This window comes from Syngnathus leptorhynchus, chromosome 11 (genome assembly GCF_054491065.1).
Source record: "Syngnathus leptorhynchus isolate UIUO chromosome 11, UIUO_Slep, whole genome shotgun sequence".
Classification (NCBI taxonomy): domain Eukaryota; kingdom Metazoa; phylum Chordata; class Actinopteri; order Syngnathiformes; family Syngnathidae; genus Syngnathus; species Syngnathus leptorhynchus.
The window spans coordinates 9,814,318-9,826,533 of NC_141205.1; the positions used below are offsets into that span (position 1 = coordinate 9,814,318).

At 42.8% G+C, this 12,216-nt stretch overlaps 2 protein-coding genes across 3 annotated transcripts; one reads left to right on the plus strand and one right to left on the minus strand.

Moving 5' to 3' along the window:
- Positions 1–499: 499 nt before the first annotated feature.
- Positions 500–3,789, minus strand: LOC147049435 (uncharacterized). Its single transcript, XM_085924760.1, has 3 exons — positions 3,682–3,789; positions 2,966–3,115; positions 500–2,519 (listed from the first exon to the last, which is right to left on the minus strand). Exons 2-3 carry the CDS (start codon positions 3,111–3,113, stop codon positions 1,771–1,773), a joined length of 897 nt encoding a protein of 298 aa, XP_085780886.1. The 5' UTR covers positions 3,114–3,115; positions 3,682–3,789; the 3' UTR covers positions 500–1,770.
- A 614-nt stretch (positions 3,790–4,403) lies between these two features.
- znf362a (zinc finger protein 362a) lies at positions 4,404–12,133 on the plus strand. 2 transcript variants are annotated; one of them, XM_085924759.1, is made up of 9 exons: positions 4,404–4,907; positions 8,783–8,849; positions 9,125–9,290; positions 9,479–9,598; positions 9,830–10,133; positions 10,241–10,465; positions 10,579–10,657; positions 11,027–11,185; positions 11,376–12,133. In XM_085924759.1, the coding sequence occupies exons 2-9, from the start codon at positions 8,784–8,786 to the stop codon at positions 11,529–11,531; spliced, it is 1,275 nt and encodes a 424-aa protein (XP_085780885.1). In that variant the 5' UTR covers positions 4,404–4,907; position 8,783; the 3' UTR covers positions 11,532–12,133. The 2 variants fall into 2 exon arrangements, with proteins under 2 accessions (XP_085780885.1, XP_085780883.1); XM_085924757.1 differs by having other exon boundaries at positions 4,409–4,907; positions 9,119–9,290.
- Positions 12,134–12,216: the final 83 nt, after the last annotated feature.

Sequence of the window (12,216 nt, forward strand, 5' to 3'; positions counted from 1 at the left end):
GCCCTCTGGTGTTGAATGTGTTGCGTGAGCGTGGGAGATGCTACTTGGTTTCGTCTTTCATTGCGTGAGTTCAGTTTCATCTTTGTTTACGTTTGCAACAATAGTCACCACAAGCACCAGCTACTATAAAAATAATAAGTTCAAACGCAACATGCAACACTCGGCTTCACAACATTTTAAAGGCAATTTCATACCATTTTAAATATTTCAAGTCTTCTAATAATAGTATTATTTTTTTTTTAAAACGGAAAATGATTCATTTACTTGTTTTATTTCCTCATTTATGCCACTGAAAATGAAGCAATTAAATTGAATATTAGTGCACATAGTTGTTAGAGGAAATTTCCCAAATTACATTATTTATTTTAGTTTGGGGGTTTACTGAGGGAAGAGAGAGGGAACCCACTTCAAAAGGCAAACAAAGCAACTGAGATTACTGCTATAAATAATACAAAATGCTCTTTACAAATTAAGGAAGAAAAAAAAAGCAAAATTGTGAATAGAAAACGATGAGAAAGAAAACCAGAGCATTCCATATTTAAATTAATTTAATACAAATTTGTCATACATATTACACCTTGGTAATTTTCAAAATGAACATAATCACTCTCCACACAGAAAAGTCACAGCTGAAACCACCTCAAAATGGTCAAACGGGCGTGCTAACGAATAACCCACGTTGTTTTTTAATCAGTTTGCAAAAAGTAATAATAATAAGTCACATAAAATTGTTACCTCATTTCATTTTGGAACGTCATTTCCGTAGACTTAATATTTGCCATACGCACCTTGACTCAAGTTTTTTCCCCCTGTTTTTTCCCTTGTTATGGTTTGAGCCACCCATTTTTCTGACTCACCTGTGCTTCATACAGGATCTGTAAACAGATCTCATTCTCCGCACCTTCTTTTATTAGACTAATCAACCAAATTTTCAAAAGCAGTGTCATTTGGTTGTGAAACAGAACAGTGTGTTCCTTTTTATCATTATGTCCTGATTGCATTCTCATTTATGACTTTCTATGTATTGTTTTGTTGTAACAGTCAAAAAGCAGCACCATACCTTCATCCACTATATTTTCTAATTGGAGTCACGGCTGAACTGTAGGCTATCCCAGCTGACTCTGGGCTATTTGCTAAATTTGAATTAAATACTTTTTTTTAAAACTTCCATTGATAAACCTTCCTATTCACCATTGTTGTGCTTACACCCCGTCGAATACAAAAGTTTTGATTTGGCAACAACCTCCTGCATCTTGGGGCTGATGAACCATGTTGAAGGAGGAGCTTCATTTTGTCAGTTCAATGCTTTGGTGCCAAGAAACTGATCAAATATTCCTTTGATTTCCAACTTGAGAAAAAAAATTCAACTATGTTGAAATGGGGTGAGGAGCTCCATTCAAACCGTTCAAAACTCTCGTCTCACCATCGTGTGGCATGTCTAGGAAATTAGAAACCTTATTAGCTCCAAACAACAACCATTCAATCACGGTCACGTCTGTTAAATTTTGAATTTTAATGTGCATTTTGGGGGAAAGTTGCTTCCCCGCCCCCTTTTTTTTTTTTTAAATGTTCACTATCAAAACCCGGTACTGATCATATTTTTCTATTTCCTAGCGCCAGTCTCATTGCGTGGTGGTCCTCAAAGTGACCACTAATCCTTTTGGGCTTTAGCCAGCAAGCCTCCCCTCAAACTGCCTCCTCAGCATCTAGTCCTCGCATGTAAACTGTCCCATAATACCATAATCCCTTTCCAATCGGCGGCCAATCGTTTCACACCAACGTGACGACAACTGTGGTGGAGCCTCGGTGGGTAGATCCCAAAAAGAATCGGACGCAGGCCTCCAGGAGAGTCTCCACACTCGTTAACAGGAGGACATTGACACCGAGGTAAAGCGGAAGCACCAGGACGCCGAGCACGGCCAGCGAAGCCAGTGTCATGTTGGAATCCCGCCGTCCCTCTCTTCTCAGCGTCTCGAAGGGTGCCGTCGTGCATTCCTTCCTTTTGGAGGAACATCGTCGGCCGTCGCCCACCATCTTTCGTGTGAGGAGGAGAAGTGAGCACGTGACCAGGATCAGGATCAAGTAGAGGAAGGCCACGCCCCAGCAGGGACGCACCGCTCTGGTTAGGGGGCTCAGCAGGTTGGGCAGACAACGCATCAAAGAACCGCTGTCGGCCAAACAAACCATGGCCCTGGCTTCCTCCGACTCCCATCGACATCGCAGGCTGAAGGCCACCGCCACCCACACCGACAAACAGCACAAGTAGCCGATGGCGTGACACCGCCAGCCGCCATTCCCCTCATCGTCTTCCTCCTCCACTTCCTCCTTTCCCTCCTCTTCTTCTCTCGTCGTCCACAGATATCGGGTGAGAATCTCCACGGCGATGATGGGTGTGATGAGCATCAGCACAGCGCCGTAGGTGTGGCTCAGGAAGAGCAGGAAACGCAGGGCGATAACGCCCGGCGGCGGCGTCAGCTCGGCCAGCCACCGCTCAAAGAGACCCAGGAGGCTCAGGTAAACTGCACAAAGAAACCATTTGGATGTTTTCACTCAACTTTCTGTTCAGGTTCAAGCTGAGGATGGCAAAGTCCATCAGGAACAAAAAAAAACTGTGTCAACAAAACATACATTTGGAAAACACCAAGGACACATTTGTGTGTGTAGCAGTTTAGTGGCGCTTTGATTTTTCCTCAGATAGAACCAAAACAATTTTCTTGCTATGCAGGACTGATCTAACTGGAAATACAATGCAATCTTTAAATGTAGCCCATGGGCAGCAATAAAAAACAGCAGGGGGCCCAAAATTGAACCCTGTGGAACATCGTCACCACAGAGTGGCAGCGGAGACTCTCATGCAGTCAAGTCCTGCCTTTCAAATAATGGTTCGAAACCACTTGTGAGCGCTAACAATAAAATCATTAGCAGCCAGCGCTAAAACTAGCGAGCACCCTCGCCTCTCGCTCACCTGCGAGCAGGAAATCGGTGAAGATGAGGATGCAACAGCCGCAGAATCCCACAGGACTTCGCGAGGTCACCAGCAAGGGCAGGGATAGGAGGCTGCACACCACTTTGAAGACGCACAACACGGACGCGCCGTCCAACACGCTGTCCATATCTGCGGGGAAACGACACACGTGCAGCTCAAAACAGGTTTGCCAATTTTGCCTTGAGGTCTAACAGCTCAGGAATGTCAGCTGCTTAGCAGGCTAGAAAAGTGATCATTATTCTTGCACTTGTTTCTATTCATCCTGTGCTTGGAGATCGATACTTGAACTTTGCACTGTTTACTATGAGGAAGCACGGGGGGGGGGGGGGGACATCATTTAAACGATTTCAAACAAACACTAGTGAAATACTTCCATGTTCAATACTAAACCATTCGCAGGAACCCTTTTGGATTTTGTTTTGCTCGCATACACACATGCAAATGAATCATACACTCCAAAAATATACTGCAAGTTTGGATGTCTCCCCCCCCCCAAAAAAAACAACAACAACTCAGCGTGTGTAAGATTGTTTCAGTAGTGTACGTGAGAACTAATCCTGAATTATGCCACTGACAGCCCCATAAGATTTAAACACACGCGCATACACACAAGTGATATTCACTTAAATCAGCAACACAACATTGCATGGACACAACTAAATAAATAAAATGTCACCATTGTGGGTTTTCATTACCTGGTCGCCCCCCTCCCGGGAGTCTTCAGAGCCGCACGTCACTCCAGAGCTGTTAAATACACTCTCTTCCTTTAAGCGCCCCACACCCCCGTTTTGCTGTTGCTGATAACCCCCCCTCTCCCCTCTCCCCTCCCCTCGTGGCCTCCCGGGGCACCTTGCTTGCTTGCTTGCACCTGGAGCAGTGGCGGGCGTGGCACTGTTTGAACAGGCTCGGGGAACCAGTCGGGCAACTAGCTGGACCACGAGACGAGCGTGTCGAGACAAACGAGGTTAGAGGGAATTATTGAACTTGTTCAGGCAACTGCATGCTAATACACTGAACCCTCCTCCCTCAGGCCTTGTTGGATTTTCTTCATGTCTTTTTTCCCCCTGACAATTGTAATAATTAAACTTTTTGCATGCTTTTATATTATTATTATTTTCGCAGAAAGTACAATTGGTGCCTTGATGTGAGTTTAATTCATTCCTTGACAGCGCTTGTAACTTTTCCTATTATAATGAGTGGAAGTGCCATTAATCTGCAATTTTTTTTTTTTTTTTTAATTCTGCTTGAAAGGTAGATTTGCCCCTTCAAAACAGCTTTTCTCCCATAGACAGCTTTCTGGTCTTCATGTTTGTATGACAGAAACGAAAATTAAAAGTTAAATCAGAATCAGCTTTATTGGTTTTTTTGATGACGTTTGTGCATGCCAAACGTCATCAAATCAAAATTAATAAGACAATAACAAAGAAAAAAGTAACAGGCCAGCTGGTGAGAGGCCTAAATATTGTAAATATTGTTCAAAATTATACACTCCCGATGTTTTATGCAAGCAAAAAAAAAAATGTTGCCCAGTGTAATGATAATGGTGATGACGCTCCTCGCGTGGAGTACTCAGTCAAGTGTTGAGAGCGCCACCTGGTGCTGATGTGTGCACATCAGCGCGCGCGTTCATGTGCAGAATTTCCACCAACATAGAGGTAGCGCGTTCACGTCCCTTCTCATCGTCCTCTCTACCCCCAAATTCCCCCCAAAATGTGGCATAAAATGGGTTAAAAAAAAAAAAAAAAGAGAGAAGAAAAAATCGTATTGCTGCCGGGGGTTCGCCTCCTGCAGGACCCAGAAGTGAACAACAGGCGACCCGGAAGGTTTGAAGTCCGCCTGACTGCAAATCGACACGAAAAGAAGACGAGTGGCGATCGTTGCCCAAAGAATCATCGTGCCAGCTGCGCGCTCACTCAAGCAGGTATGTTGTTTCTCCTTAAAAAAAATAATAAAAAAAATCCCGTCGACGTCGCGGAGCTTTCAACTCGCTGGGGTTAGCGTCGTTGTTACGCAAGTCGTGCAAAAACTAAGTTGCCACCCCCCCCCCTCTAAAAAAAAAAAAAAAAAAAAAAAAACGAGCCACCCTGCGGCGCCCCTGTGATAAATGTGTATTTATCCCACCATTACGTTACATTACATCGCATCCACTGTATGTGCACTGAAAATGTTGATTCCTGCACATCCTCCATGAAAGACGTCGTGTTTGTGGGAGGAAGTGTCATTGGTGCTGGGTTTTTTTTTTTCCCCCTTCAAGCAGCCGGGATATTTAAAGCTGCAAAATGCAAGTCAACAAGGCGAAAGAGAGTGGTGGTGGTGGGGGGGGGGACAGCCACCCGACGTGCACGGGGACAATTGCTCGCCTGTGCTTTTTCGGAATCGCCCGCTGCTTATAAAAATAAAAGCGAGGAATGGGCTGCCATTTTTGTTTCCCTTTTGTCTCGTTTTGGGCCAAAAGCAGAGCAGAGCAGAGGAGACGGCAGTCTGCAACGAGCCAGCGCACAATAAAACGTTGCGTCTTTTTAAGATGGAGCTTGACATTTTCATGATGATTGTTATTCATACTATCTGAAGATGACAGCCTCCCTCCAAATCGTCTCGCAGTAGTAATAATTGTTTTTGCTGTTACTGCATTGATGATGATTGATGACGATGATGAAGGATTATACAACAGGAACACAAAACCGAGCAGTTTTAGTCCTGCCGTATTATTTAAAAAAATATAGATTCAATATAAAATAGATAGCAATATAAAATGTACCAGTTTTTTCTATTTATTTTATTGTTGTTTTTTCTATTTAAATTCTATAGCGTTAAACAACAGTTTTGTGTATTTGCTTCTATTTTACTATTTCTTTATTCTTTTTATTTTTATTACAAATCATTTTTACTCTACATTTTTTGTTTATACTATGTGGATTTTAATTTTTTTTTTAAGTTTAGTTATCGATGCAAAATAGTTCAAAGTTCAGTTCACATTTTTTAATAAACTTGTTCAGTTAGTGCATATAAAAAATCGGAATTAATGCTCATTTTTAAGAGTCGGGAATTAAATCAAAAACTAAATAAAGCAGTTCAGATGGTGGATGGAAGAATTTCATTTTGGGGGGTGTTGTCATCTTAATGTGCAAGCTCAAATACTGTACAATCAAGGAATAAGGCGGAGTAAAGAAATGAACTCTCACACATTTCGACTGAGGCTGTGTCCGAATGTGCACACTATTTTGTATAAAGTTAAGGGGTTATGCCATTTTGTAGGTCTCCTAATGTCATAAATGTAGGGCACTCAAAACTACCCATAATACACTTGGAAAAGTAGTGACCATCTAAAGGTCATGGCTCAAATGTGAATATGAATCAGTTGTATCTTATCGATTATTTCAACGATTACTCGAGTAATCGCCCCCTCTTGCATCCGGCCTTAGCATCTAGCATCTGATCAGCACGGGTTAAAGTATTACCCACAGTGCTTCCGTTTTACATCATAGCTGACCCGAATTACTATTACTGGCGCTTGTCTGCAGCAAACAGCAAGCGGGAGCCAAGTGTCAAAAATAAAAGACCCTGTGCCAGTTCGTTCACGAATGAGACAAGACTTCTTCTTCTTTTTTTTTTTTTTAACCTTTTACATGGGGTCACTTGATAGTTTGTATTGTAAACTGAGTCTCTTTTATCTTAAGGCACTGCTGTATCTGGGTTTTTTTTTTTCTAATAAAATCTCCATCATGTCTTTTATGAACATTTAGGTTTACTATATTACTATTGTTGGTCATAATGGTGCTACTTGGAGGGCTAAGATGTAGTTTTACTTACACCACTTGACTAACACTAACAATCCAATTAAAAGCAGTAATTACGATGCTAAGTAAGCAATTCTTCTATTCTTACGCCGCTACGTAAATGACTGTGTCCTTTCACAACCTCGTAACGCAGCAACCGGAGGTCTCTTCTTGCCTCTACAATATGCTTGGAGACTATTTGATTCCATGGTAGTCTTTACATGTGGTCCAGATGTGCAGAATCGAATTTTTGCATGCATTTTTTTTTTCCCCCCATTGGTTTTCGTCTTTTGGAAACATTTCTCATTGCATACTTTGGCACTCTTAAACCATTCCTGTGTGTGTTTGCTTTAGCCGAGGCATAACACTGGGCCGCGTACGCCAGCCAAGAGCAACATAAAAACCCATTGGTCCTGCAACGCCCCCCCCCCCCCCCCCTCCTCTTAAATATTTGTCTAATGATGGCAGTAGTTCCCTTTCACCTCCAGCAGGCTAGTCTAACTTGCACGACACTTGAAAAAATACTCCTCCAACGCTGTGCATTGCTTTTTTCATTGCAGTACTCCGAAGCATAAGCATATAGCAAATGTGCTAATCTTGTCGTTATCCACAATTTTGCAGGAATGACAACAGATTAGGTTTTCATGAAATTGGTTTAAAAATAGAGGAGGTAAGGAGGGGGATCATAAGTAGCCAATATTAATCCTGTTAAAGTCAGAACCCTGAAGAATGCGCTATATAAAATGGTATGGTCCTGTTGTAAAATCAAAAATGGTACGGTCCTTTGAGCCCCATAAAAAAAGAAATGGAACAAAATCATTATAATTTTATATTACATGTATTTTTTATGGTGGCTTGGTGGCACACTGGTTAGCACGTCCGCCTCACAGTTAGGAGGGTGCCGGTTCGATTCCACCTCTGACCCTCCCTTTGTGGAGTTTGCATGTTCTCCCCGAGCCCGCGTGGGTTTCCTCCGGGCACTCCGGTTTCCTCCCACATCCCCAAAACTTGGGATGTGCTTGGTAGGCCGATTGAGCACTCCAAATTCCCCCTAGGTGTGAGTGCGGATGGTTGTTCGTCTTTGTGTGCCCTGCGATTGGCTGGCAACCGGTTCAAGGTGTCCCCCGCCTACTGCCCGATGACCGCTGGGATAGGCTCCAGCACGCCCGCGACCTCCGTGGGGACAAAGCAGTACAGAAAATGAATGGATAGATAGATATATTTTTATTTGGAATAGATATATTTTTAGTACCGTAATTTTCGGACTATAAGTCGCTCCGGAGTATAAGTGGCACCAGTAATTAAGATAAAGAGGGGTTGTCATTTTTGCCCCATTTTCTCTTTTTGTCAAATTATTCTAAATGACTGCTTCAAATGAATTTGTCAGATTTTTGTTGCCTTTTCAAGCTTGGGTTCTTCCACTTTCCGTTTGCTTCCAGAATTAAAAACAATTCAATTCAATTCTACAACTGTGATCTTTCCACGTGGAATTTGCATTATTTCAATAGTATTGTTTTTGACCTGCCTCCTGAATGTCCAAATACCGCCAATCCCTAATGCTTCATTTAAATGCGAGAAAAAAAATATTCTGATAACATTCCAATTTTCAGAAAGAAATTATGTTCAGGGTATTATTTGTTTGACTCACCTTTTGACTGCTGCGTTCCCTGGTCAGTTGTTGGACATCCTGGTGTGTGATGCCTGTGTTTACACTGATAACACTTTAACAGTGAAGGCTCCCCCAAACCATAGCGCCTCTTACGTGACTGCATATCTCACAGGCATGGACGCCTCTTCTTGCAAATGACTTCACCTTGTCTGCGCAAGGAGCTAAAAAAAGATCCACCTCCTACTTAACTTTGTTGGACTTTAAAGAAAAAAAGTGACTAAACAGCGCATGGTCATGCTAAAATGTCATTTGCATTGAAAAATAAAATGAACATCCCGAGTTAAGAAACAAACATGTAACAACTGGCCCATTTAAATGTTCTTTTTTTTTTTTTTTCTCCATGTATTCCAGAATGGCAGAACCTCGCTTTAACAGTCCCTATTTTTGGCCCCCGCCACCAGCCATGGCTGTCACGCAGGTGAGTTTCATTTCAAGTCTGCTCACTTTTCCAGAGGAAAATGATGAATTTTTGCATACCTCAGTCTTTGAATTTTCTGATTATTCACATAGTTACTTTTCCATGTGATCGAGGAATTCAGTAGGGAATCGTAACAAAAATTATATATAGCCCTAGAGATACATATATAAAAAAAACATCATATCACATTCAAACGAAACTATTTTAGGAACAGCAACTCTGACAAATAAAAAGCATCCTAATGAGTCTTCTGTTTTGATGGAATGAAGGAGCAGCTGATGGCGGAGAAGTTCCGAGCATCTCATCCAGTCCCTGTGACGCTCCCCTCCCAGCAGCCCTTGCTGTCTCCGGAAGGCGACCAGCACGTGACGTCCAAAGCCCAGCAGTCGGACATCGTCCTGCACTCCAGCCCCGCTCGGCCCACCTCCAGCTCACTCACGGGTACGTCGTCACGATTGCATATCGAGCTTTTCACATTTGTGAAGTTTATCACATAAACTAAAATAAAACATTAACCATTTTCATCCATGAAAGGAAATAACAGATAGCACATCATTTGAGACCCACTTTTATAGTTTTTATTTCTCGGTATGTATGCCACAAAAGACGACTCCGATATTTTCTTCAAGGTCGCATTCTCGGCGACGTCAACTTGAACCTGGACGGCAAAGCGGCCATCAAAGCCAGGGGACTGTGGGAGGACTGGCGTCAGCTCATCGAACACCCCGCTCGGGCAAACCACCTCTCAGGTGACGGCATATTGCCTAATACAAATATTTGGATTTTCCTGATTACAAAAAAAATATTTGATCTGTTCGGGTAATGATTACGTTCATATTTGTGCATGAAGAGATAACGGTCAACTACTCAGGCTTTGAAGATGCTATTGTGACTTTGCTTCCATGCTCTGCGAGGCAGTACATTCAAATTTCCCAGTTTCCTCGAATGCATCATGGATATCAGGTCCTCTCGTCCTTCAGGCGTTTCTCTGGCATCCAGAACAGGAAACCTCAACAACTCTGAGGTCACCTCCCCCGCCACGCCGTCCTCGGGTGCCTCCACACCCCACCTGCTCTCCAGCTTCGCCAACCCCCACGGGATGGACCCCGGGAGAACCAACGGAGGTCTCATGAGCCTACTCGGGGTGTCCAAGCCACCGAAAGACGGACGTCGGAAAATCAAAGCGGAGAACGGCTCCTCGCTCTTGGTGGTGCCGTACCCCATCCTGGCGTCCAGCAACGACCAGTCCGCCATCAGCATCACTGCCAAAGAGAAAACGTACAGGTACGTTAATCGAGCCGTGGATTAGAGAGGCTCAAGATGTCTACCTTCTTCTTCTTCCTGTCCATCTATCGAGCACATCACGAGTCGCCTTTGTATCCCGACCGCAGGTGTAAAGTGTGCCCGCTCACCTTCTTCTCTAAGTCGGACATGCAAATTCACTCAAAGACGCACACGGAGGCCAAGGCGTACAAGTGCCCTCACTGCACCAAGACGTTCGCCAACGCCCCGTACCTGGCGCAGCACCTGCGCATCCACTTGGGCCTCAAGCCGTACCGGTGCGCCTACTGCGAGAAATGCTTTCGACAGCTCTCGCACCTCCAGCAGCACACCAGGTGAGATGCTGCTACATTACACTTTTCTCATTGGCTCCAAAAAGACTTTTGTGTATGAAATATGGCTTCAGTCGTGTTCCATTTGAGTTGTTTATGAATGAATTTTCATTCAGAATCCACACGGGGGATCGTCCGTATAAATGCTTCCAGCCCGGATGTGAGAAGGCCTTCACGCAGCTGTCTAATCTTCAGGTAAACTCCAATTACATTTGACTTGATTAATTATAAGACAACATAGTATGTTTTGTGATTATTGTTTTGTATTTTATTATGGTAAAACTAAAATATTTTATTCAAATAAATTGAGTTTTTTTTTCATAAATTGTATTTCTAGAAAAAAGAAAATATTTTGGTTTTTTTTGTTATTTTATTATATCATTTCAAAAAATAATAGTACTGTGCAGTATAACATACATTTGTAAGTTTGTCATTTATTTTGTATTTTATTAATAAGAGCAATTATTGTAATGTAATGTGCATTTTTTTTTTTAATGGTTTTATTTTATTTGACCTTTTAGAGCAAATGAAATACCAGATTTGTTTGTGACCTGTTGTTTGCAGTCTCACCAGAGGCACCACAACAAAGACAAGGCGTTCAAGTGTTCCAACTGCTTCCGGGCTTACTCGGACGCGGCGTCGCTGCAGATGCACCTTTCCGCCCACGCCATCAAGACGGCTCGGGCCTACTGCTGCAACACGTGCGACAGAGCGTACACGTCGGTGAGTGAATGGTCACTGCTAGCTTAATGCTTCAAATATTTTCCGGGGAGGGGGGGGGATTCTTAGAATTATATTAATTATAGGGGGGACAACTGCCACACACCACAAGCCCCAGAAATTTCCTTTGACTTTTTTTCGACATTTCTTTTCTCTAAACACTCGCCATCCATCTGCACACCTTGCGTTGCAGGAGACCTACCTCATGAAGCACATGTGCAAGCACGCAGCGGGGCAACACGGAGGTCCTCGGAGGAACGACGCCCCCCACCACCATCCCCGGACGGATGCCTCAGACCTGAGCGCAGCCGCCATTTTGTCCCGACATCACCTCGCTCTCTCCGTTTAGTATACGACGACAAGCATATGGACTCGGGTACGACCAAAAACAAGAAACAAAGTGCCAGAGTGTACTAATATCCTATGAGGAGGTACAGTAATACTTTCCTCTGTATTAATTATAAATGTATATATATACGCATCTGGATTATGTCTAATGAGCACTTTGAGGCCTGAAAAGGACAGACTTATAACATTTATTGTGATGTCACAGATTGTTCTTTTTTTATACGCTCCCTAACTTTTTTAATGCTCGTTAAGGTATCTTCTATGAATAGTACGCGTTCTACGTTGATGTAAATATTATGTGCTGAGTTTTTTTTGTATCGTTGGTATTTATTCTTTTTGGCCACATTCCCTCCTGAGATCACCTATGTTTTGATAAGAAAAAAAAAAACGGGTTCAACTCAGAGGCTGACATATTAAGTCCACCCGCACAATTTAATACGAATAAGAGTTATATCACAAAATTTGCCTTTGCAAAGACAATAGTGTTAAGTTTAACAATCTGTTTATTATTGTGGTAGCCTCGTGTGTCCTAACACAAAAACAACATAGGATTGACTGTCAAACTCTTTTTAAAGAATAAAACAATAATCCGAACTTCACAGAGTGGGCAGTGATTTTTTTTTTTTCCTCAAATCACATTTTTTGTCTATTAGCTGTCAGAGGCAGTTTTAGTTTACAGTGATCCC

Coding starts and splice junctions, on each gene's coding strand:
- LOC147049435 (XM_085924760.1), bottom strand. CDS start 3,113: ATGGACAGCGTGTTGGACGGCGCGTCCGTGTTGTGCGTCTTCAAAGTG. Junction 2,520..2,965: donor CACCGATTTCCTGCTCGCAG/GTGAGCGAGAGG, acceptor TTCTTTGTGCAG/TTTACCTGAGCCTCCTGGGT.
- znf362a (XM_085924757.1), top strand. CDS start 8,784: ATGGCAGAACCTCGCTTTAACAGTCCCTATTTTTGGCCCCCGCCACCA. Junction 10,134..10,240: donor GCCAAAGAGAAAACGTACAG/GTACGTTAATCG, acceptor TCCCGACCGCAG/GTGTAAAGTGTGCCCGCTCA. Junction 10,658..11,026: donor CGCAGCTGTCTAATCTTCAG/GTAAACTCCAAT, acceptor TGTTGTTTGCAG/TCTCACCAGAGGCACCACAA.